Source organism: Perognathus longimembris, chromosome 15 (genome assembly GCF_023159225.1).
Source record: "Perognathus longimembris pacificus isolate PPM17 chromosome 15, ASM2315922v1, whole genome shotgun sequence".
In the NCBI taxonomy this organism is placed as follows: domain Eukaryota; kingdom Metazoa; phylum Chordata; class Mammalia; order Rodentia; family Heteromyidae; genus Perognathus; species Perognathus longimembris.
Window position 1 is genome coordinate 54,290,258 of NC_063175.1, and position 26,922 is coordinate 54,317,179.

General features: G+C 42.4%; 1 protein-coding gene across 2 annotated transcripts in view; it reads right to left on the minus strand.

Moving 5' to 3' along the window:
- The window catches only part of Rttn (rotatin), a 120,964-nt gene extending 104,715 nt beyond the window's left edge, over window positions 1-16,249 (minus strand). Inside the window, exons 1-10 of one of the 2 annotated variants that reach the window (XM_048363150.1) lie at window positions 16,149-16,249; window positions 15,571-15,758; window positions 14,046-14,223; window positions 12,205-12,300; window positions 10,444-10,534; window positions 8,705-8,819; window positions 7,062-7,212; window positions 5,355-5,520; window positions 2,897-3,078; window positions 11-126 (exon numbers count right to left, since the gene is read on the minus strand). In XM_048363150.1, coding sequence (XP_048219107.1) covers window positions 11-126; window positions 2,897-3,078; window positions 5,355-5,520; window positions 7,062-7,212; window positions 8,705-8,819; window positions 10,444-10,534; window positions 12,205-12,300; window positions 14,046-14,223; window positions 15,571-15,758; window positions 16,149-16,179 — 1,314 coding nt within the window. In that variant the 5' untranslated portion in view covers window positions 16,180-16,249. Of the gene's footprint in view, window positions 1-10; window positions 127-2,896; window positions 3,079-5,354; window positions 5,521-7,061; window positions 7,213-8,704; window positions 8,820-10,443; window positions 10,538-12,204; window positions 12,301-14,045; window positions 14,224-15,570; window positions 15,759-16,148 lie in introns of both variants that reach the window. The other variant, XM_048363151.1, reaches the window with a different exon arrangement.
- Between the last annotated feature and the right edge of the window lie 10,673 nt (window positions 16,250-26,922).

Sequence of the window (26,922 nt, forward strand, 5' to 3'; positions counted from 1 at the left end):
AGGTTCTTACCATATCTATGGCAAAAAGGCTATTGTCATCCCAGATATCAGCTGAAATTGCTTCACCAATCAGGGTTATATCCTCTGCGAGCAACTCCAGAACTCTTATGATCATCTGTCTACTACCTAGAATGCAAACAAGGGGAAGGTGAGAGGAAAGGTAACTGAGTCATAGGTGCAGTTAGGATGAGTAGTCATGCTCCCAGATTCCTATTTTACACTTTAAAGATGCTTTTAAAATGTTGACAGAGGGGCTCTGGGATGCAGCTCTGTGGCAAAGTGCTTGCCTAGCAAGTGCAACGTCCTACATCCTGGGTTCCATCCCCAGTATCAAAAAAAAAAAAAAAAAAAGTTGACAGATGAATAAGGAAGTCCTGACTACAATATTAGACATGCTCATCAATGAGAAAAAAACTCAGGTAGAGAGTAGCAATCCTCTAACTAAAACTACTGAAAAATAGATTAAAATAAAATTTCAAATTCAGAGATCCGTCTCTGGTACTGACATGTGACAAAGCCAACAAGCACGTATATTGGAAAATGCATTTCAGTAATTTCTATTTACTACTGGAAGGCTTAAACTTTTTTTGTAGATTAGTATTTTCCTACACAGGAGTTGCCTGGGAAGTTAAGCTTATAAATGGAGCAACTAGCTTAATAAATGTCCACACTGCCATTTACTGAAGAAGCTTCGATACATTCTATGTATATTCTTCTAACCTCCCAGAATATTCCAAAAGAAATTCTACTGGCCCAGTATGCTAAGGCATGTTTACAATCTCAGTACTTCGTCGGGGTGGGGGGGGAGGGGGAGGAACCAAGCAGGATTGAGAGTTCAAGGCCAAGGCCAGCATGAACTCCATAGTTCTTTTGAAGACAGAAAGACTCTGTCTCAAAAAACTGACAAAGAACAGGAGGAGGGGAGAGGAGTGGAGGGAAGAGAAGAGGAAGGGAGGGAAAAAAAGAGAAAATTGTGTAATCTCTCTTCTGCAGAGACAAAAAAAGAGTATCACTTGTCAGAATTCTGTGTGAGATAAAATGTGTAATAAGACTTTCCTATCCCACATCCCAATGGTTTTTTAATAAACAAAAGTAAAACAAACTATTGCGTCATAAAGACCTAGATTAATTTTTTCATTAGAACAGCTGGAGCCAAGTTCTCTTGATTTCTCTTACAGTATTGAACAATTACAAATTACGCAATCATTTACCACAAAAGGGCAAGAGAACAGTTAAAAATTTTTATGTACCAAGATATGGCTTTATAATTATCAACCTGACTTTTTACAGCAAATTAAAGAAAGGTTAAATGTAAAATCATTAAGCCTAAAACTGCGCTTCCCAATATGCCAGGCAAGTAAACAAAATACTTTATGATAGTGAAGTTCAGCTTTGCTTTGAGTCTTAGGATTTGAATTAATATGCAATCCTAATTCTTGGAAGCAGGTATTCACTCAGTGTAAAGGAAATCTAATTTTCTTTGGTTTAAACAAAAACGTTCAATGCTCCATAAATAAGATACTTTGTCCTGCCTTCCTCCCCATCACTGTAGGCAAAAATAACTGTAAAGAGCTATTGATATGGGATTTTTTTTTGTACTTTAGTTTCTTTTTGTTTTCGTGTGTGTCTGTGTGTGTGTGTGTGTCTGTGTGTGTATCAGCACTGAGGCTTGAACTCAAGGCCTGGGTGCTGTCTCAGCTTTTTTGCTCAAGGGTGGTACTCTACCACTTGAGTGATATATTTTGTTGGTTGATTTGCAGATAACAGTCTCACAGACTTTCCTACCTAGGCTGGCTTTGAACTATGATCCTCACATCTCAGCCTTCTGAGTAAGTGGGATTACAGGACTGAGCCACTAATGCCGAGCTCTTTTTATACTTTAACAGTACAAACTAAAAAGGACAAAACTCATTTTACACTGCTATTAATACGCTGATGAGTTTATCAACTGCTGAAACAGAGATCTGGAGAATAAAAATCATTCCTGTTTCCAAAGCTTTCCTTACCTTGGTCATCTTACTTGCTGAGGAGCAGGGGCTTTGGTGCAGTCCCTGTCTTTTTCAGCTATGTGACTTTAGGGGAGTTTGCACATCATTTGTGCCCAGTCTCCTCCTCCTCTGTACTCGCGGGATGAGCTCCCACCACTGCTGGAGGCACTGAATGGATCCTCACAGAGGACAAGAAACGACACACAGAAAGCAAAGCCCGCTGACCGACGACAACCCAGGACGCAGTACCTGCACTCTATCACAAGACTCAAGCCAAAGTGTTGTTGCTGTCGCTCTTTTGTAAAACAATTCCCGTCATCTTTAGGCAAAAGTGTAATCCCAAAATATGTGTAGAGGTTTTGAGACAGACGAAGTAGTACAAAGGTAAGAACGCACTTTGGGTTTTTGTTGAAAGTCCACCGATTATAAGGAATGAATGAGAGGTAGGAGGAACTAAGAATAACTCAGTTCCGAAGCACAAAAGCTAAAGATTGTAAATTCTGATCTAGTCATTCACTACACCTGAGGTGAGCTGTGACAGTCACATTTTATGGTCAGGGCTTACATTTAAAATCAATGCACAGACGAGAGGCCTGTGCCAGTATATACCATAAATGGAAGGGGATACGCTGTCTGAAGACACCCAGGCCATCCAGTTGAATTTAAAAACTAACACCTGAAATTCTTAAATTTGTCGTGTTAAATTTACCTGATTAAATTCTTAGGAATCTAAATTTTCAGGAATTGAATCAGGCAAGTTCAAAGAGAGGTGAACAGTAAGTGATAGTAAAATCAGGTAAGTAAAGATTCTAAAAGCCCTCATATGAGAGGAAAAAAAAAAAAAGCCCTATAAAGAATATAAAACCAAAGTTCTGTAAGGAGAAGGGGGCTTTCCAAGAGCAGCGAACCTGTCCTTAGGAGGGGAGCTGCGGACTCCAGCACCGCCACGCAGAACTGAGGGAGGCTGAGCTGCTGAAACTGCAGCTCCAGGGTGTCTTCCAGGTCCAGCTCTGGCGGGTCCACGGGCCCCAGATCCAGAGGGGAGGGGGCGGATATCCCGGAGTTCACAGGAGCGTGACTACTGCTTCCGCTAGAGAGAGAACGGCCAGCGGTGAGTACAGGCCCAATCCCCCAACGTATCTGCTAGCTCTGCCACCCGGCCTATCAGAAGCCTCGGAGGAGGCAACGCCAATGCAACTGTGACACACTCCGCAGACTGTATTCCATAGAGAGGACTTGACAGAAAGGTCCAGGGGTGTAGCTCAAGGGTACTACAGTTGCCTAGTAGATGTGGGGCTCTGGATTTGTTCCCCAGCATAACCAAAAATAAATAAATAAAGATAAATTGTATATGAAGTAAAAAAAAAATGAATTTAATTCTTGCTATCCAACTTGCCAATCTATCTTGAAACATGTCAACGCTCCTATAGTAGCAATCAACACTAGCATTAATAAATCACTCACTTCTAAAAGCAAGCACATAGACTTATGGCAAAGCTCTTCTGTGACCAACTTGTAAAAGACAAAAAATAATTCAGGTAGTTCACTAGATTTCCTAATATTCACCAAAAGTGTTGTTCTAAGTAAGCCAATGGTAGCAACTAGAAAATGTCCGCAGAAAAATATAAATTGCATTAGTACATTCAACATCATGTGATTTTGAAAATGCATCAACAAAAAAGCAACTTCTTTTCCTTGACTTTCTTCATCAAAAAAAACAAAAACAAAAAAGCCCTCTTAGCTTGCATCCTAAAAACTTGGACTTTTGATGTACTCCACAATTGAAGCCCAGATCGCATAGATAATCTAATGCTATTGAGCATTTACAACTCCCTCACCGTTTACACCTAGTTTGTAATTTCTTCAGTTTCAAGATCCCAAGCCTCCCAAAACAGTCAGTGTGACCCAGGAAATCTCTCAAGGTCCACGAGGAAGTTACTCAGAAGTGAAAATTCCCAAGCCCAGATCACACTAGAGATTAAAGTAGAAAGGCATTCTTAGAGCAAAGAGAAGCAGGGAGCAGTGGCTCAGGCCTGTAATCCTAGACAGTCAGGAGGCTAGGATCTGAAGAACTAAAGTTCGAAGCCTGCCCAGGCAGGAAAGTCTGTGAGACTCTTGCCTTCAATTAATCATCAACAAAACAAAAAACAAAAAAAAAAACAAGATGGGAGTAGAGTTGTGGCTCAAGTGGAAGAGTGCCAACCTCGAGTGAAAAAGCTCAGGGACAGCCCTGAGTTCAATCTCCAGTACGGGAACATACACACATACCCACATAGACACACACAAACACGCATTCACACACACACACACACACACACACACACACACAGAGAGAGAGAAAAGAATGGAGAGAGAAATCAGGACCCATCAATTATAATATAAGAACTAAGGACACAGACTCTCCTGCCCTACCATGCGGTTCGAGCTCTGATCCTTAGCAACTAGAACAGTATTAACTTCTCTAAGGAACCCATGTTAGCTAGTAGCAGTGTCACAAGGCAATAATCAACTCTAAAGACATGCTTATCCTATATGTCATTTTTCAGAACAACACTAAAAAGACTAATAACATTTTTAAGATGTTTGTAGCCAAGGACAGGTAATATATAGAAATGCCATGCCAACATTTGACACATTAAAAAAAAGTGTAATTATACATAAACACTGGACACTGTGCCTCTTGAAAGAGTCCTTGTTTAAAAAGTCTTCTAGTCATTTCTTTATTAAACATATACACCCTTAAATTATGATTAGGTTTACAAAAATGTGTTTTAAAATACTATTAAAATGTATCTATCATTCAAAGCAATGCTTTCTTATAGATTAGATTGTATTCTATTTATGGCTGATAAGGAAACATTTAGGTAATCGGAATCATTTTTTTTAAGGAAACAAGAAAAGATATAGTTTGGTGTGTATGGTGTGAACAGAGTGGGAATGGTGGCTACACAGAGGATGTGTGAGTACTGACTTCCATGTGGTATTTAGTCACTTTTTTTTTTCTGCCAGTCCTGGGCCTTGGTCTCAGGGCCTGAGCACTGTCCCTGGCTTCTTTGTGCTCAAGGCTAGCACTCTGCCACTTGAGCCACAGTGCCATTTCTGGCTGTTTTCTATATATGTGGTGCTGAGGAATCGAACCCAGGGCTTCATGTATGAGAGGCAAGCACTCTTGCCACTAGGCCATATTCCGAGCCCCGGTATTTAGTCACTTTCATACTGGAAGATGGTCAAAAAGTAGGAGCGCCAGTGGTTTAATACAGGCTCATACACTGGATAATGTTCTGAGAAAGAATAGAGAGGGATCCTCTCCTTCTGAAATGAAAACAAGCGTGTATGTCCCCTCTGGCAGACCTGGACGCCAGTCACCTGGAGGACTCTGCATCCCAATCCTGGCCGTCTCCCCGGGGCCGCTGGCCCGTGCGCCCAACCACCGAAGGCCGGGGGCTGCTGCTCCCAGGGGACAGGTTCTGGGACTGGCGTGGACCTCGTGCTTCAGGACAGTAAGACAATGACGAATTCTGGGAAACGGTATCTGAGGAAAGAGATACACAGAATTATCCCTAAGTGCAAACGGACTTCAGATTATATAGTAGGTATGCATCATTCTTCAAAAATAAAAAAATAAACAAAATTAAGTAGCAGAAATACTTCTGCAATGGTAGAAACAACAGTAAAGATCAAAATGTTCAGCAAGCATGTACAGAGCACATTCAGACTCTCAGGTAACCGATCTGATTTTATGGAATTCTCTGGTCAATGGTATTTATTGCATTATTTGACATTACTAAGCAGAACAACACTATTGTGCAATCTTCCACTTTAAACTCTTGACAACCCCCTACCCCAAAATACATGCAAAAATTAATCACGGGGAAAGAGGAACCCTTCTCCATTGTTGGTGGGAGTGCAAATTAGTACAACCACTTTGGAGAACAGTATGGAGGTTTCTCAAAAAGCTCAATATAGACCTACCCTATGACCCAGCCATACCACTCCTAGGCATCTATCCTAAACAGCAAGTCCCAAGATATCAAAAAGACATTTGTACTTCCATGTTTATCGTGGCACAATTCACAATAGCCAAAATATGGAAACAACCCAGATGCCCCTCCACCGATGAATGGATCCAAAAAATATGGTACCTATACACAATGGAATACTACATAGCGATTAGGAATGGTGAAATATTGTTATTCGCAGGGAAATGGTCAGAACTTGAACAAATAATGTTGAGCGAGACAAGACTAGAACACAAAAAACAAAGGGGCATGATCTCCCTGATATATGACTATTAAAAAAGGGAGATGGAGAGACAGTAGAGACCGGGTCTGTAAAACCAAAAACTGCTTGTCAAATGGTATTTCCCACAGGATTGGGGGAGCGACCCAACAGTATGTAACTAAAACCAAACAACTACTCAACATATAAAGGTCAAAAATTGACCTCTCAGTGGAATACAATAGCTCAAAAGCTATGTATGTACGTTCATATAAGACTACTGTCGACATATTGTCTAATATCGACATTACATTTAAAGCCCTAGGTGAATTTTCTTGGGCCTGGCCACGTGGCTACTGTATATGTTCTTGATACATTGTATATTGTATATATGTCTACCTGACCTAGAGAAGGGAAAGAAAAACAGGGCGTAAGATATCACAAGAAATGTACACACTTCCCTACTATGTAACTGTATTTTGCACAACACCCTGTCCAAAAAATTTGTGTTCAATTAATAAATAAATTAAATATAAAAAAAAATTAATCAAAGAGCTTCTTACAATACTTCAAAACTATGAAGTCTTAGGAATGGAGCTGTGGCTAAAGTGGTAGAGTGCTGATTTTGAACAAAGAAATTCAGGGCAGAACCCAGGCTGAGTTCAAGCCCCAGGATTAAAAACGCCCCAGGATTAAAAACAAACAAACAAAAACAAGCCTGGGCCTCATGGTGGTTCTGTCATTCATCCACTTTCTATTTGAGAATTACATTTAGGAGTGGGAGTTTATGTTGTATAAACGGAGAATCCCAAAGCACGACGGGCAGTTCTCAGAGGAACAAATGGAGACTGGTACCTTGTTTATTACAGAAAAAATGTGGGTCTCGGTGAAAGTTCAGTCTGTTTCTCAAACACACGCACAGCTGCTGCAGGCAGGACACGGCCTGCAGTGCCAGGCGGTGCTTCCCGTCTCCCCCGAAGGCCAGCTTCAACAGGGACAACAGGCTCTGGGAAGAGAGGAGGGAAAGACGTTAAGAACGAAGTGCTCAGTTCCAGGGCACACCAAACTTAGTGAGCGCAACTAATAAGACAAGTTGTAAAATATTGACAAGATACGAGAAAAGAAGGTATGCGCTAAAGGTATGAGCTAAAACAACTCAGAAGACTGCAAAGCAGAGGTCAGCATATGGTAATGAAGTTTAAGTAAGCTGGGTGGTAGACTATGTCCACAATCCCTGTCCCACGGGAGGCTGAAGCGGGAAGATCACTGGACCGCTGGAGCCCACAAATCTGAGCCCAGCGGGTTAATGTAGCAAGAGCCTCAGATTAAATAAATTAATAAATAAAACGCAAAGGTTAGCTAGAATACTCAGTATTTCACATTTCTAAACTCTGTTAGGTAAGCACCCATTCTGGGGGAAGAGAGGAATTACTCCCATTCAGGATATTGTATTACACAGAACCTCACAAAAAGCACTGTAACAAGTCCTCTCACCTCACACCCTTAAATCATGTTTTGGTAACTAATAGCCCTTTTCTGCTATTATTTCCCCACCCGGCTCTCACTCTATCAGGGAAGCAATCACCAATGATGTATATTCCCCAGCTTCACAATTAGGCTGCAGTAAATACATAAGATACAAATACTAATGCCATTCTTACTGCTGATAAGCATTATTTACACAACTTTCTACCCAGTCCTTCTAAGGATCCACAACAGCAGCTCAAGGTAGCCAAGCTTTACAACAGGTCCCATAAGACAGTACATTCTGGGGGGCTGGGAACATAGCCTAGTGGCAAGAGTGCTTGCCTCCTATACACGACGCCCTGGGTTCGATTCCCCAGCACCACATATATAGAAAAGGCCAGAATTGGCGCTGTAGCTCAAGTGGCAGAGTGGTAGCCTTGAGCAAGCCAGGGACAGTGCTCAGGCTCTGAGTCCAAGGCCCAAGACTGGCAAAAAAAAAAAAAAAAAAAACAAGAGAGAATACATGATGGAAAAATTGTCACTACCCAGGTAGGTCAGAAAATAAACAGCTTAACAATGAAGGAGGGGGTAACAAGTCTGACAAGAAATGTACTCAACACCTTATGTATGTAACTGTAAACCCTCTGTACATCACATTGACAATAAAATTAAATTTAAAAAAAAAAACCTAAATGTTTCCTTTTCTTTTTTTTTTTTTTGGCCAGTCCTGGGCCTTGGACTCAGGGCCTGAGCACTGTCCCTGGCTTCTTCCCGCTCAAGGCTAGCACTCTGCCACTTGAGCCACAGCGCCGCTTCTGGCCGTTTTCTGTATATGTGGTGCTGGGGAATCGAACCTAGGGCCTCGAGTATCCGAGGCAGGCACTCTTGCCACTAGGCTATATCCCCAGCCTCCTTTTCTTTTTTTAATAGTAATACAAATTTTATTTCCAAGCACTTCTAGTCTGCAAAGTCTCTTCTATTGCAACATGTTCTCTATTTCAAAACCTAAGACAATTATCCAAGGTACTAACCTGAACAATTTTGGGTCTCTGAAGAAAAATCTCAGCAGGAAAATCTTGCATGATAACGTCCTTCAAAAGTTCACAGGTATTCCAGATCAAAGTGTGATTACTACTTCTCAAAGAGCTGCAAAATACAGCATTTACATAAAATACTCACATACACACATCTATGTGGTCTAATGGCACTGTTGCCAGCCCTGGGGTCTCCAGTGAAGCAGCAGGCTCACTGGGAAGCGGTCCCAGATCCTGTCTCTGGTCAACAAACAACTGCCAGGAGGAGCATCCTATGAATGCCTACATTGGCAATATGAAATCATTCAGTAACTCTGAATCCTCCAACAGACTATCCTCAGGAGCAGGAACTGTCGACCACTGTGTACCCAGAGGTACTATAAGTCTACAAAATCATAGAGGTCCTATGTCACAGAATTCAATAAAATTTGCTAAAAATATTTTTTTAAAAAACACAGGAAAAATAGGAGTAAGTATAGAGGTCAATTTCTGGGCTAGTTAGGTGGATTAATGGCCTTCCCCATAGGAGATGAATCCGAACAGGACACTCCTCAACTTCTGCCCACATCAGGAGATAGCCTTTGCTCACTTCCCACCTCAAGAAGCCAAGCCCGCTGCTCATTTTGAGTCTGCCCACCAGAAACCATCACCCTTTCCCAGCTGCACTCGACTTATTGAACACACTTTCCAAAGAAATTGATGTAGTAGAAGCCCATCCAGAGGACCACTGCCGGGCTGGAAGTATGGCCTAGTGACAAGAGTGCTTGCCTCCAACACATAAAGCTCTCAGCACCACATATGTGGAAAACGGCCAGAGGGGGCGCTGTGGCTCAGGTGGTAGAAGGCTAGCCTTGAGCAAGAAGAGGCCAGGGACAGTGCTCAGGCGCCTAACCTCCACCCACACTGGCCCTATGTGGAGCGAGTTTGTCTTTCATTTCAGAATCCCCATCTGAAAGAGACAGACATGCACGCACTGCACCAAGTGAATCTGGACGTTCAAAACGACTCCAAACTTCTAAATAATCAGATGCCTACTTTGTAAAGTAACAACAAGTGAATATCCATCCACTATGTAAGATTTGGGCACTTGGACCCAACCTTCTCCACGTGGTAAATTCTTCTCCTAATGGAGCCCATATTTCGAAAATTAGTCTACCAAGAAAGATGTACTTATGTTTCATTCTTCCAGTCTTTCTTAATGGGGGCCACTAGGAATGGTCCAGCAGGATGGTCCAGGTAATGTGTATCCTGACTGGGCTGGCTTCGAGCCACGATCCTCAGAACTCAGCCTCCTGAGTAGCTGGATTACAGATGTGAGCCACCGGCACCAGGCCAGACTGTATAATCTTACATATTAAAAGAGGAATAATGTTATGTAATATTAAGTTTGAAAAAGTTACATTTTTCCTCCTAATTCCACCAAGAGCCTAGAACCGATTATATTCATTCAGAGAGAGAGAGTGAGTGAGAAAGAGAGAGAGAGAGGTACTATATATCATGAAGGGTTATATCATGGGTTCAAGTCACAAGAAAGAACCCAGATGTGCTGCTGCTTGACTTAAAACCACTATGTGTTTTCTCTCATGCTTTTCTGAAACACTAAGAAGCATTTATATAAAGCCATCAATTCTTTTCCCACCACTGGCATCTTTTCCAGATGAAAATACATAGTAGTTCTGCCCAGACTTAATGACCATAAACACCCCAACATCCTGAAAGTACATGAGACACTGTACCTTTCATTGGAGGAGAGGACGTGTCTGTCAGTGGTGGTCAGGGGCAGCCAAGGAAACGTAGAAAACTTCAAACACTTCACACTCTGATTTACTGCTAACAGCAAAAGGGAAAGTGTCAAAGAAGGAAACTGCAATATTACAAGTGAGGTGTCACTTTCTTTAGAAGTCTCAAAATAAAGGTTGCATGTTCTAGCAATCAAAATATTCCAGGTGAGCTGCAAATAACAAACTTCTCTTTCTGGGACTTAATGGAACTTATTAAAATAAAGACTAGAAGAACAGCATTAAACACAAATATTGAACAAAAAAACATAAAATACTAATACTGAATAACATCTGAAGTTTCAGCTAAACTTTCTATTTTACTCTGAGGCTAACCACAGGATCTAGGTTAAAATCTAACAAAAAGGAACTGGTATTTGAAGAAAACCTGGCCTTGCAGAAATTTAAAGTGATATAAACATAATTCTGTACTATATCTAGTTATGTACAAATATCCTACCTGGTGTTGAATGTTTAAGCCTCTACAAAATCTGAAGACCAGAAGGTTGGAAACAAAGTGTCAATGCTCAACAATAAAAGAAATGTGAAATTTTACCCAGTTTCAAACTATCCTCGTTCAAAATTTTTAAATATAATCTTGTATAAATTAAGGTCACAGTAATGAAAAGTAGCATTTGCATAAAACCAGCTCTTCAAAAGTGCAGTAATTATTACATCTCTCAAATGGTTTGAAATGAACATCAATTGTTAAGTACAGATAACAAAATGAAGTCCAAAACATTTCCAGAAAAAAAAGGTAAAATATTTTAACACTGTCAAAGCTTTCTATTCTTTCTTTATTATCATTTAGCTTGCAAACTTCCATGAAGGCTTGCTAATAATAGAGGATTTCTAAACTGAGCTTACTTGAATCCCTAACATCAGACATTCTGTTGGACACATCCTTTTCATCGCAACCACACAAGAACAAAAGGTTTAGTAAGGACAGTGAGTGCTGGCTACATCTCCGGCTTTGGGTGCTCTTCAGTAAACTGGGAATGTAACAATCCCAACCTCAGTGGTGGGCCAGTAGAAACAAACATACCCAAAGATCTGAAGATGAGATTCCAGAGAGGGCTCTAAATCAGAACTGTCTTAATATTTAAGCCAGTGGATGTTTGCAAAAATGAAGCTAACCTGATATTCAGTGTCTGGTGGAGTCATGAGATAAACTGTACCATTTAGTGAGCTGAAATGATGCCCAACACATCTGTGTGACAATAATTGGTGCTCAATTGACACTAAACGCTAGTGAAGCTAATACTCTCACCTGCACATGCAGCCAGCATAATGTAAAATTTTGCCAGTTAGGTTCTATATCCTAAACTAACATTCAAGCAATTGAAACATTTGGTTTGGTGCTAAAACAGTGTGATTTCACCATCTTCCATCCTTATAGCAGTGACGAAGAACACACACAGATTTCTTTCTTCTTTTTTTTTTTTTTCTTTTGGCCAGTCCTGGGGCTTGACCTCAGGGCTATGCTCAAGGCCTGTGCTCATCTATGACTTGAGCCACAGTGCCACTTCTGGCTTTTTCTGAGTGATTTATTGGAGATGAGAGTGTCACAGACTTTCCTGCCTGGGCTGGCTTTGAACTGTGATCCTCAGATCTCACCTCCTGAGTAGCTAGGATTACAAGCCTGAGCCATGGGCCCTGGGTTTAGAGGGATTTCTCATCTACCTGGTGGGCGGGGCTTACAGCTCTACGCATACACACCCACAGACAGCTGCGGAGGCCCGTCCATCTGCTGGCAGCTACTTTTGTCTTGGGGAAAATATCCTCCCATTAAGATCTCAGGTTGCTGGGGCAATTCTGAGGGGAAAAAAAAGAAAGAAAAACAGCCTTCTATGCATTTGCATTTGTGACTAAGTGAATTCACTTGGTAAAACTGAAAATGAGTCTTTTTAAATAGGAATGTTTCCTCTTAAACATTTTAACCACTTCTAAAACTTAAAAAAAAAGTCCAGTTTTTTTTTTTACCAGACTGTCTATTAAAAATACAATTATTTGTTGGAATGAATGTCCACAGTGTATCTAAGAAATCTGCTACAAAGTACTTAAAGACAAGATACCTATGTTTAAGTCTCCCTCTCTCTCCCTTCTTCTACTGTAATTTTGTAGCTCTTAATAATTTCAGTTTTGATTAATGTCCTTATCAAAAACAAAGCTGAGGTGATGTTGAACTAGGGGGACCTCAGTGCTACAAAGTTTGCCCAGCATTCTGCTGCCCTAGGCTGGAACCCCGGCACGATCCCGCCCCCTGCAAAAAAGAAACCTTAATCATTAGCTCTCAACACCTTCAAAATTGCCTATCACATAGGAGAGCCTATCAGCTGCAATAAAAATGAAGAAAAAGCTAAAATTTTGTTTGCAAGTTTTCATGTCAGTAATCCTACTATTAATAGCGAGCTAAAATTAGCCCTAGACCATTCCTCTAATTTCATTTGCAAGATATTAGATTTATAAACAAAAACAAAAACAAAAACAAAAAACTTAGGTTCCTACTTTATAAATCAGGTGTGGTGCCACACACCTATAACCCAGGATTTGGAAGTTAGAAACAGAAAGATTTAAGGAGAGCTGGGGCTACAGAGTTAAGATGTTACTTTGAAACAAAAACCAAGAGGGACAGAGACAGAGAGAGACAGAGACAGCACTGTTTTCTAAGTCATTAAGAGGCCTTGTTTAAATCACAGTAAAATTCAATCAACGGCAACAGCATCAATAGCTGACACAGGACCAGGGCTGCAGTGATCTACAGAAATAAGTGGCCCAACAAATTAAGCAATCAAAAACTGTTCAAATACTTTTACTCATATAAATCACAAAACATCTTACCTTCGAAACAATCCAAATGCCTTTCGTGGGCATTAAGTGCACTAAGATTAAATACCAAAGAATACAAACAGTAGCTAACCTTGTGCTTAATGTATGTTAGGACCTATTCTTCACAACAATTCTAATTTTCAGGTAGGAAAACAGAAACAAACACAGGAGTCAAGGTCCCACAAGTAACAGAACAGGAAATTAAATCTACTTAATTTTGGCCTTAACAAATATAGCTAACATTTTGGATTATTGCCTACAACACTGCATTGTGTAATTTTCATTGGTTTACATAACAAAATCATGAGTGTGGACACCTATGCTTTACACCTCAATATGGAGATCAAGGTCCAAAAATAAAGCACCAGAAACAATGGCTGATACCTAATGGTTAATGCTTAGCAAAACTGTGATGACATTGTTCAAGAAATAATCTGTTAGTAAAGGTGTGGTTCAAATCCTAGAGCACCAGCCTTGAACAAAAAAAAAACAACTCTGTCAATTAGACTAGGAAAAACAAAATGACTGGTATCTTTTTGGCCTGATCAAAAAGACAGGGGGATAGCAATCAAAGATGTAAATTAACACTAGAAAAATAAGTTTGGAGAGGTGATATTTTTTAAACTAATGTTCTTTTTTCTAAACTAATGTTCTTTTCCTTAAAATTCAGTATTACAATTCAGTATGTTTGTATTTTAACAGAATCCATTAAGCTGATTCCAAAGAGTTACCATCATAGTTGATTTCATAAGAGGCACCGCACAGCACAGGAACTTCTGAAGGGAGAAGAAAAAGCCCATCCAGGATGCCATCAATTTCTGCCTGCAGATTTGGTTCCACGTTAGGACGAAGCTTGGATAAAAACTCCACTGCACCAAGTTCAGTCAAGTACTGGACTGCTGAGGGATACTGAAATAAGATGATAGTCATTTTCTCTTTTTTAAGTAGTGTAAATTACATAATGGGTTTCATTAGGACATTTTCGTACATATAGATGATGGAGCTGGATCCTATTCATCAACCCATTTACGTTCCTTGTCCTCCCTCTGGATTGATGGTCCCTTTCAAGAGAGAGCCGTCTTGAGAATAAGCAAAACCTCTAAACTTCACAGCAATCAAAAAATAAAATCACTCCGGGTATGTTAGATGGGGTTATTAGAAAAATCTTCCACTGCTGTGTCCTAAACAGATTTCATTAAGAAGTAGGTAAGTATGAGTAGAATGAGCAGATAAATTTATGGAGAAATACATAACTAATTTTGATAATGCTTACAGCCAACTAGTTAAAGACTAAAGAAATGTACACTATCAAATTTTACTTTTATATTTATGAAATAGGATACTCTTCTTCAGACATTCACTTATTATCCTCTGGATGCCCCTAAGTGTATAACAACTTAATTGTTGACAGTAGACCCTGAAGTACACCAGGTAGGCATAGAAGCACAAATCTAAAAAAAAAGTTATGGAAAGCAACTTGGCACACAGACTATTAAACGTAGACTGTAACACTACCTTTGAATGTGTCTATTTTATAGATATTTAAATTTTAGCATGCAAATATCGGAAAGCCAGGAAAACCGGAATGACGAATATTAACTTCCAAAGATGATTGCAGAAATCAGCCCTTACCAAAGACTCAGTTCTGTTGTACTTCTGAACATGGTAGAGAACGTGAGAGTCAATACCAGGAGAAAAGGAATGAAGTTAGTTAGTTAGATAGATAAGATAGATAAGATAGGTAGATACATAGATAGATAGATAGATAGATAGATAGATAGATAGATAGATAGATAGATAGATAGATAGATAGATAGATAGAGAGATAGATAGATAGATAGATGGATGGATATAGAGATAGGTAGATACATAGATAGATAGATAAGATAGGTAGATACATAGATACACAGATAGATATAGATAGATGGATAAAGATACATACGCAGATAGATACATAAATACACAGACACATACATAGATACACAGGTAGGTAGATACATACATACAAAGATATGCAGATAGACAGACAGATACATATAGCCACACAGATAGCGATAGACATACATAGGTGGGTAGACAGATTAGATAGGTAGGTAGATATACATATGCATTGATATACAGCTATAGAGCCGGATGAGTTCAAATGCAGTACCCATGGTTTGCACGATTCTTTCAAACCCCGGTCGCTTTGCCTTTCAGGTTGATGGCCCGACCGGTGGACGGCGGGCCCTCTTGGGCGTTCGGAAGCGACCTCACCTTAACCAGTGCGCTCAGCAGGCGGAGGACCTCTTCCCCCAGGGGGACGGCGGGGAAGTTGAACCACTCGAGCAGGTGGAGGAAGAGCAGCCTTTCCTGGACCAGGTCGGCGGGGCAGGTGAGCCCGTGCTCCAGCTTGCAGAGGACGCTGCGGAGCGCGCGCTCCCGGATCTCCGCCAGCGGGTGACCTGTGGGGGAGAGGCGCGCGCCGGGGGTCGGCGCTGGGGCGTCCACTCGGGCCCCCATCGGGCACCCCCCGGGCCCCCCGGACCCCCCGGGCCCTCGGGCGCGGAGCTTTGTTTGGGTTCCAGGACAGCAGCGCTCCGCCCACTTGAGCCGCGGCGCACCCCCCCCCCCCCCCCGGTAACCTTTCGGGGTAACTTGGAACCGCGGTCCTCCGATCTCAGCCACCTGAAGCTCGGGGAAGCCCCGCGCGCGTCGCGCACGCCGAACGCCCCGACGGCTCGCCCTGGGGACCGCGGGGCGCGCGCACAGGCCGGGCGTCCGGGGTGGAGGGTGGGGGGGCGGAACCCGGGACCCGCGAGCGACCCCGGGCGAGGACCAGCCCCGGCCGTTACCGAGTTTCCGGACGAGCCCCGACAGCGCCATCGCGTCCCTCCCTCGGTTGCCGCCACCGGAGAATCAAACGGCCGCGCCACCGCGTCCGGCCGCCATCGGAGCCCCCCGGAAACCGGGACGGCGACGCGGCAGGTTCCGCCGCCGCGCCCGAGCCAGCCGCCCTCCCCGGGGTGGTGAGGGCATGCCCTGCACGGCCCTTCGTGCCTCGGCCGCCGGACCGGCCTAGAGTCTCTCTCTCTCCGGTCACCACTACGCGTTCCGGGGACGGCGTCCCGGTTATAAGGAGCGAAATGGAGGAGACAGTGTTGCCGGGGGGGGGGGGGGGGGTCGTGTAGAGACAGCTTTGGCCGCCGTGCACGCCGGGAGTTGTAGTCTCAGCTCTGGTGTTCCCTATCGAGGTAGAGCCCGCTTGGGTCGCTGTGCGCGCCGGGAGTTGTAGTCTCGATTCTGGCGTTCCCTACCCTGGTAGAGCCTGCTTGGGTCGCTGTGCACGCCGGGAGTTGTAGTCTTGGCTCGGCCGTGCACCCTATTCAGGTAGCGCCCGCTTGGGCCGCTGTGCCCGCCGGGAGTTGTAGTCGGGGCCGCCGCCCGGCTCCCTGGAGTTCCGGTGTCCAAGCGCGGGCTATGGGAGCGGGCTCGGAGCCCTGGCGGCCCGCCACCCGTCCCCGGGCCTGGCTGTCCCCGTCCCCTGGGGTTCGTTCTCATCAGCTGCCAATCGGGACGCTCAGCTTCCAGAACGTTTAGCAGGAATCTGTCAGCCGAGGAAGTAAGCTAAAGGAATTCCTGCGACTACCAAGGGTGGGGGGTGTGGGGGGGTGTGGGGGGGATCCAAAGGAAGTGTGTGAGATACAGAGAAAGTAAGAAATTCAACCTCAATTTGGCCCACCAATGGCTCCTCCAGGCCCAGCAGTCACCGATTTTATACTAATGAAGACAGTAGATCCTTCTAGGCTCCTTGGCAGTTGGGCTTCTGTTTTGGGGGGTAGTGGGAAACAATGTGGGGGGGGGGGATGGAGGGGGGGGGGGACTGGAGTGAAGGAGGTAGACTAGCCTGTCCCTAAACCTGGGGACAAAACCGTGGAGAATGCCGCTCACAGGTCTTCCCACTACGTTCAAAGCAACAATATCAAGATGTGCCCTGTTATACTAAGTATTGTTGTGGCAGTTCGTCTTCAGAGAATGGAAAGCTGTGTTTCTTAAGTCCTACGACTTAAAAGAAACGGAGGACGAGTTCTTTGCTTGCCACTGCTTGTATGTAACCAACTCCACAAGGATACCGGGGCTTCGGGAGAAACTTTCCTCCAGCGTTCTCCACTGTGGAGAAAGGCGTCTGGTTGGACCCCGGTGAGTCCAATGGAATCAGCAACTTTCTCATGGCTGCTATTACCACCATTACTGCCATCTCCTCTGCCTTATCTAGGTTTGCAGAATTGGAGTTTAACCAGTAAGAAAAGCATTAAGCTTATTATCCTGATTTCAGGCTTATAATGCTCTATTTGCTATTCCCAACCATTCTGAAACCATCCTCAATACTTCCTATTTCACTCCAGAAAGATGATCTTTTAATCACCAAATCTACCTTAAATATACTTTAGCTATTGATTTCTTCCTTTATTATAGAAAATCAGGAGTGAGCCATCTTTAACCTTGTACATGAAATTTAAGTATTTTAAGCGCTGCCTGAAAAGTTTAGCAAATGGGCATTGAATGTCTGCGTGGGTCGACAGACGCCGGGTATGTGCTTACGAGTTCCTCTCTCAATCACAAGAGGTTTTGCATGTTTATTTAAATGTTCTCTTGTAGCCAAAGCATGTCGGGGTTACATGTTAGGGACTCCACTAGCGGCCCACGTGTGAATCAGGAAAAGGGAGAAGAGTTGCCATACACTTAAACCTGCCATTATCACAAAGCCGTGTGACACTACGGAGAGCCCCGAGACCCAGGAGCACACGTCAATTGTCTACTACGGAAGATCCTGTCGAGTTCTGTTATCTACACCCATCAATCTTCTTGCCATACTTCCTAGTAATACCACAAACCATTGGCACTCCATTGCCTACTTTACTGGATTGAGAAATGCCTCGGAGATGACAGATGCTCGTCTCAGGGAGTGCCGGTGAGGGAGTTTCCAGAAACCATTATAGATTGGGAGGAGTCTGACCTTGCTAATGGCTTCATGCATTCAGGGTCTGAATAGGTTATGAGGCGGTGGGATCTAGTTGGCAGAAGTAGGTTGCTGAGCAATGTCCTTGGCTGTTTTATCTTGCCCTGGCCCCTTCCTATGATGGCTTCTGCTGCTTCCTGGCTGCCATAGGTTGAACAGCTTTGCCCCCATCCCCACCCCCACCACCACAGTAGTCTGAAACTTGGAGCTAAAATAAGTGCTTCTCCCTAAAGTTATTCTGTCAGGTATTTTATCAATGGGATGAGAAAAGTAACAGATACTAATCCCATTGGTAACCGAGGGCTGAACCTTCATGACCTAATTACTTCCCAGACACTTGACCTTTAAGTACAATCAAATGGGGGTTAGGGATTCAGCATATAAATCTGGAGCAGGGAATTATCACAGCAAAATCTAAGAGTATAAATTATCAAAAAAAAAATTGAATACAATTTTTTCAAAGAAAACATGAATGGAAAATAAATATTTAAAATGTTATTATTGTACATCAATAATCATAAAGGAAATGAAAATCAAAGCCACTCTGATGTGGGGTGAACTTCAGTGACAGATTGCTTACCTTGCATGTACACGGCCCTAAGTTGGAGCTCCAGCACTACCAAAACAAAGACAAGAAGACAGGCAAAAGCAGCACAAGGAAACACCATCTCACACACTCATTAGAATTCCACCATTAAAACAAACAAATATGAACTACCAACTGTTGGTAAAGATGTGGAGAAACTGAAAGAACTGTGTACAATTGGAAAGGCTGTACAATGGTGCCGTAAGCATGGAAAGTCACATGGCTGACTATCAAACATTTAAGCATATCATTACCAGATGACTCAGCCAATTTTTGCTGGGCATAGAACTGGAAGCATTGAAAGCAGAAACCCGACTAACTATTTGCACACCTTTGTTCTTAGCCGATTATTCACAGGAGCCAAAACATGGAAACAAAACAGGTGTGACCTGACAATTAAGTAGACAAAAAGGTGTGGTCTGTACTTGTAATAAAATAGTATTTCAGCCTCAAAATGGCCTGACACAGGCTACAATGTCAGTGAACTATGCTAAGTGAATTAAGCCAGTAATATAACAATAAATACCATAGGACTCCATTTATGAGGTATGCACAGTATGCAAACTCTCAGGAAGCGTCCATAGAATAATTGTAACCAAGGTGGGGAGGTAGAGGATTGGATGACCTTCATTAATAAGGGAAAACGGTTGCAATTTTACAAGATGAAAAGAAAGCATCCTAGCTGTAGATATTGGCGATGGTTACAACCAAATATCTATGCACATCATGTCACTGACATTGAAAGGCAGTGAGATGGTAAATTTTGTTTTACCTATTTTACCACAAATTTAGAAGAGAGGAGAATAAATTTCAAAAGCAAAAAGAAATGGTTAGCTTCTGAGTCCTCTCATGTCTCACCTGATTCACGATTTTGCCCAATGGTGAAGCTCTTATAGCAATAACAGAAATATGAATAATAGAAAGATGGATGTTTGGTGACCCCAGAAAGGAAGCTTAAGAGACTCAAGGTCAAGGGCCTTGAAAGGTTTTGTTGGAAACACAGAATGTAAGACTTCAAGACGACAAGAGACTGTCTTCATTCCTGGGTTTGTGTGCTCCAGAGTTATACTTTTTAATCCATGTGTGCGTACATACATGGAGGAAGCCATGGCTTTTGCCACATTCCCAGAGCTTCCTCACAAGCTGTGCAAAAGGAGAAACAAGGCCACTCTCACCTGGTTCCCTTTCGGAAAAGGATTTGAAGAAATGTGGCTTTCATGCCCAGGATCACAGTGAGTTCCAGTAGGGCTCTGCTCCTTCTCACAAAGGTATTTTGGGTTTCGGGTGACTCGTCTGTGGGAGTATTTCCGTTTTAAAGAGGGCACTGCTGAAGTTTGCTCTCCTTAAACAAAGAGATGGATTGTAGGGCAGCCCCAGGGCCGCCATTCCTGGTTCCCAGGGGAGTCCTTTCATTCAGGAGTGAAAGTGGGTGGAAGAAAGGCACCGGGTATACCGACAGGGACTGGTAAAGGAGGAGGTGCAGACTGTAACTCGGGATGTCCTTAGAGTTGAGACTCCCCTGGGATGGTAAAAGGAACTAGAATCATTGTATTCCTATCACAGCACAATCTAGATGCAGGGCCAAGCACAGCGTGATCTGGCCTCCCGAAGAAGAATTGAGAGTAAGTCACAGCGGGGCCTTCTCAGAACCAAAAGAGAAGGAAGAAATTTGGGCTGAGCCCAATGAATACAAAGACAAAACAGGCCGTCTGTTAAGGCATCCTGCCCGCCAAAGAAGTTTAAGCTCTTTTCTTGGTGAGAGCTAGCTATGCTTTCATTAAAAAAAATCCTTTGCCAGGAAAGCAGGTGCATTGTACAGAACCCATCTTAATGAGTAGGCCTCAGTAGGATTGGCAGAAAACTCCTCAAAGGACAGAAGAGTTAAATCACACGTGCAGGAGCCACGGCAGTTCAGACAGGGAGGCGCACTGCCCAGAAACTCCACGATTCTGCTCGGTCTCAAAATGTGCCAACTGGCACCATGCTCAAAAGAAGTGTGACCTAAATTAGAGTTATCAATTAATTAAATTGTGGAGCATAATAGTCTACCAATGAGCAACAGGAGGCAACAAAGAGCCCAGCCCAGTTGGCCAGGCAGGGAGCAATCGCAGTCACCATAGACATTCTGAAAAGAGTTCAGTTGCGGCCAGAGATGATTTTTCAGATAGGGAACAATCCAACCCAGTGGTAACTGTATTTTCTTATACTTAGTGGCCTCTTTCAGGTAATCTACTCGGAGGATACAAGAGGTACTGGTTTGTTCTGTCTTGTATCTGTGAAATGAACAAAGCAGGGGGATGAGGCATAATCATCACATTTCTTCTAGTATCTGCGTGAGTCATTACTATATTCAGTCTTACCTCAGGCCTAGAAACTTAGAAGTTACTAAATGGATTAAATAAGATGTGCTGCATCCACTCATTAGAATGTTTTTTTAAACAATTATTTTTTTGTTTTTATTTATTTTCCTTTTTTTGTTGTTTTTTTTCTTTGCCAGTCCTGGGGCTTGGACTCAGGGCCTGAGCACTGTCCCTGGCTTCTTTTTGCTCAAGGCTAGCACTCTGCCACTTGAGCCACAGTCCTACTTCTGGCCGTTTTCTGTATATGTGGTGCTGGGGAATTGAACCCAGGACTTCATGTATATGAGGCAAGCGCTCTTGCCACTAGGCCATATCCCCAGCCCTCATTTGAATGTTAATCCATAAATAAAGGGCTGGTGCACACTTCTGACATCAATGAACCTAAATGAAAGAGGCCTGCTACAAAGGCCAGATACTTTATGATTTCAATTATATAAACTGTTCTGAATAGACAAAGCTATAGAGATACAAAGCAAATCAGTGGATTGCAGGAGCTCTGGGGCCTGGAAAGAATGAAGCATGAATAGCTAAGAGGGCAGATTCTTTTTGAGGGGTTGACAACATTCTGAAGTTAGTGGTGGTGGCTGTGCAACTCTCCATTTACTTTAAAGATACTAACTTTTATATTTTTAAAGGCTACTTTGAAAGCTGAGTATGTATAAATGGTGCAGACCTATAAGTCCAACACTTGGGAAGCAAGAAGAGAAAGAGACCAACCGGGGTGATAAAGTAGGACACTGTCTCAAAATCAGAGCAAGAATTGACTAATATGTATTTGTCTTTATTCATAAGCCTTGTAAGTTAGAATGATGATGCTTATCATTGTAAATGTTAAAATGTATTTGTGACTAAGCATAACTACACCCTAATACTGTGACATTTATGTAGTTACTCAATCACAATAAAGAAATCTTTGAGGGACAAAAGAATTGACAAATGGGATTTCACTGAATGAAATAGACTTGTGCACACCAGAGGAAATAATTACCAGAATCAAGTGGGATGCAAGGAAACTTTGCCAGTCTTTCATAAAGGATAAAGTGTTCATATCCAAAGTACACAAAGAACTCAAACAAACTGCAAAATAACAATCATCTAAGAAATACAAGATGGGCTGGGGATATAGCCTAGTGGCAAGAGTGCCTGCCTCGGATACACGAGGCCCTAGGTTCAATTCCCCAGCACCACATATACAGAAAACGGCCAGAAGCGGCGCTGTGGCTCAAGTGGCAGAGTGCTAGCCTTGAGCGGGAAGAAGCCAGGGACAGTGCTCAGGCCCTGAGTCCAAGGCCCAGGACTGGCCAAAAAAAAAAAAAAAAAAAAGAAATACAAGAGTTAATAAATACAAAAAGTTAATAAATATATAAAATTTCAATATTCTTACCCATTAAAAATGTAAAACAAAACAACAGTGAGATCGCATTTTACTCGAGTCAGAAAGATTGCCATTGGGAAACAAACTGCTAATGCTGGCAAGGATGAGGAGCAGGGAGAAACCCTCCCACACTGTGGACGAACGCGGGAATGTCAATCAGCGCCAGCGCTACGGAAATCAGTATGAAGGTTCATCCAGATTCTAAAACTAGAACTCCCTTGGACCACAACACACTCCTACTAACCACTAAACAGCCTAAACCAACAGATAAGAGAAATATCTGCACCCACATGGGGGTTTTGTTTGTTTTGTGTTTATTGTTAAGCTCAGTTCACAATAGCCAAACTGTTAAAGAAGATATAAACAGTTACATCTAGTCTTGTAATTCTTGGGCATTACATCATGCATTTCCTATTAGCCAGACTTATAGTACCGGGTATATCGTTGTGTTAGTTCCATACATACACACAGGTACACTGAACAAAGTTCACCCCTCTACTGTATTCCTTTAGCCTTTCCTTGTTCCTTTATTACTGACTGTTAAATCAAGCTTCCATTAAAGTTTCAACAGTGACAGTAAATGTATTCTTGAAGTTGCAGAGAAATTTACTTCTAAAACTAACTGATTGTCAATACTGAGGTATAATATGCATAGACCGACCTGTCTTTTTCTTTTACTCTTCCTGGAAAGTAGTATTTTAACACAAGTCACATAGTTCTCCGGTCTAATCTTTCCTAGACATTTTTATATTTGTTGTTACCAGTGATTTGCCGCCTAACAGGACTGTAGTAGTTCAGACATATCTGCTTGTTCACATAAAGAATGCTAGCACATCACGCATTCACTAACCACTGGTGCACGTAAGGATCTCTAAGCGGTTTAAGAAGATGACTACTATCCTGAAAAAAATATTTTTTTCATGAAAAAGTTGGAGGAATGAAGCAGAATGGGGGGGGAGAGGGCAGAGAGGAAAGAGAAGGGGGTCAAGAGAGAGACACGGGAAGAAGGGGATGGAGGGAAAGAACATTGAGTGAAGGCAAGGGACGCAGGTCCTCATGCTGCTTGCAAGGTGCACTCTGATAGACCAGTCCATCTTCCCCTCTCTCATTTCACCATGTACTGAAATTACTAAGCCTTGTGTTTGAGCCTCTTGAGTGTGTCTTTGAGCCCTGCTGTTCAGAGCCCTCTTCGCTGATAATGTACTTGGAGGCCACTGTAGTATTTGAGTATTCGATTTTTTTTTTCAGGATGGCGTTACAAGGCCAAAGTTGAACTTGAGCAAGAGGTGCCTGGGATCAACCACACACACTTCCTTTGTGAGAAAGGAATCGCATGCTCCTGGCCTGTAATGTGCCAAGTGATCATCTGTGGTTTAATCCAAACCTCTTCTCCTGAGTATTTAGTAAGGGTGCCAGATGCTTGCACATCAGAGAAGGTTGAGGAATCATCTGGCCATCAGTCCAGAGATAACATGATGGTGCTTTATAATTTGGTCACCCTTATCTTTTCCTGTTTGGAAACACTTTTGCTTGTTTTTGTGTTTTTTGTTTTTTTTCGTTTCACCCATCAAATAATATGGCCTGAAAGTAGTGCTTACTTGCCATATTTAACAGATCTTATAAATTCTGTTCATAGTTCTCAAGCTACTTGCTTACTCCCTTTCTATTTTTAAATGGTGGATGAGTCCCACCTGTAACTCCAGCCACCAGGTCAACATTCACCTGTGTGTCAATCCCATTTCTCCTGCTTTCTGCAGTGGAACTGAACATTGACATATAATATAGACAACTCACTTTTTGAGGATGAGGAGAACACTGGATTCATCTGACTTTTAAAATACTTTCACAATGACATCCTTCATCAAGGTTTCTAAGTTTTAGCCTTCTAAACAAGTGATGTTTGTAATGTTCTAACCTTACCATTTGACTGATTTTCATAGTTGAGTGTTTCTGAGCCATTTCCTGTTAATGTGACTATAACAGGTAAAAGTCAGACAACACAAGTTATTTTCAGAGACAATTTGTTATAGACAACCATGTACCAATATTATTAGCTACATTTTGAATCAATGAAATGATTTTTTTAAAAGGAATGCAAAATAACCACACAAATAGCGACTGTTGGAAGCAAACCATCCCTCATTGGGGAAGCTTGAGGAAGGGCCCACAGAGTTGAAGTTCAGCCCTTCAGCGGGGCTTGCTGGTGTCCGCAACCGTGTTCTCAATGTCGGGGTACCCTAGTATTAGGACCAGGACATCTGAGAACAGTCTGCTTCACTGAGAACTCTGCCTCGTCATTATCTGCTGTTGCCAAGGGGAAGGATGGCTGCATGATGCTCTCTGCAACCGGAGTGGCCGAAGGTCTGCTAGAAGGAGCAGCCCCTTTATCCTCAAGCTTCGGCCTCCCTCCACAACTGCCTAGGGACAGAGCCAACAGAGAGGCAGCTGGGAAAGCAGAAGTGCAGCTGGTAGAGACTCGGCCTTCGCACAAGGTGATGTGGAGCTGAGGGCAGAGGCTCCGTAACTGGTACAGCAGTTCTGTCCAAGCACACCGTACCATCGGAATTGGTTATTACGGAACAGCAGGTGGCATTTCTTTAGACGAACCAGCAATGACCATAAGCCTTGAAGGCCAATTTTATTTCCAAGTGCCACATGTTGGCATTCTCTTCGAGATGAAGCCTGAGAAGCAATCCTCTGGGAGCAATGTGTTTTCCTTCCTTTCCAGTCAAAACCTACCCTGAATTTTCAGCTAATGGTCATGACTTTATTCTCCTAAAGGCTGAATTTATGACCTATATTTCTTTCAGACTTCAGAAAGCTTTATCCAGTGGTTCCAGTTACAAATAATGATGCATTTCAAAGCCTTGCACCTCAAGTCACTGCCCTCATAGACCCATAAATTTATAAAAGGTGACTCAATTGCCACACTGAATTCTTTCTCTGTCCTACGTGATACAAAGTTCTTTTCCTCAATTGCATTCTCTACTGAAATACTTAACTATGAATGAACATGAGCTCCAATTAAGGTATGACGACATCCACTTATTTCTAAAGAACACCACTCAGTTTTACTGCCATTGGATTTAAATCAACATCAATCACAGACATACAGCTTCAATTATTTTTTAATATCAGTGGAAATTCAAGACCATGTTCGAATTTTAATAAATAATCAGAAATATACAATGTTAGTGAGTCCAAATATACTTGCTCTACACGACTTGATATGACACCACTGAGAAGAAGAAAAGCATATATTATGCAGTAAAAATGAGACCACACAATTTAGGGGCAAGGGGACTCAGTTCATTGAAGAAACATCACTTTTATTAGCAGTTTTGCAACAATATAAAAAGCAAAATAAAAGATAATTTCACATAGTACATTACAAATAACGATTTTAAAAAAACCCACTTTGCTTCCATGTCCTGGAGTTCATTTCACTTAGCATCATCTTATGTGATCATGTGTACATAGTCATTGAGCTATTGTGATCCTCTGCTAGGACTATCCTAAGCATATATTAATTATTACCAGTGAGGGAAAACATGGAGTCTATGTTTCTTTGGGTCTGACTCACTTCACCAAGTATGATTTTTTTTTCCAAGTTTTTCCATTTCCTTAAGAATGGAACAATGTCATTCTTTCTGATGGTTTACCCCCTGTTGTAACTGTATTTGATTTTGGTACCCTGGGTATTGTATATACGTTTGTCTGAATTAGGGAAGGGAAGGGGAACATCAAAATGGTGAGACAAAGGATAACAGGCGAACCAATGCCAACAGCCATACTTACAAGACAATTTATTGTAAACTAACTGTACAACTCAAGGGGGGGAGGGGAGGTGGGGAGGAAGGAAGGTGGGAGAAAAGTGAAGGAGGGGGTAACAACTTGGACAAGAAATGTACTCACTACCTAATGTATGTAACTGTAACCCCTCTGTACATCACTTACAGCTTTAAACCTGGCTTTCTCAGAGGCAGAGGAGTCCATTCTTTTGGAGCCCTAGATATGCTGAGGAGTTCACACTGGGCTCACAGTAGATGTCTTTCCATTTATACATTCACTTTGTTCTCCTCAAACGCCAAAGATAACTCTCCGGAGTCCAATTCCAACTTTAGCCACCAATATAATCTTTGCTAAGATTTCAACTTCTCTGTCAGGAGTAGGTTATTTTTAGCTCAAGCAATGAGCTCACTGTAGACATTAGAAAAGCTTTCAGTATATTCTCCATGCAAACTCTACCTGTCACACAGCAGACAGAGAGGAAGGAAAATAAAGAGCA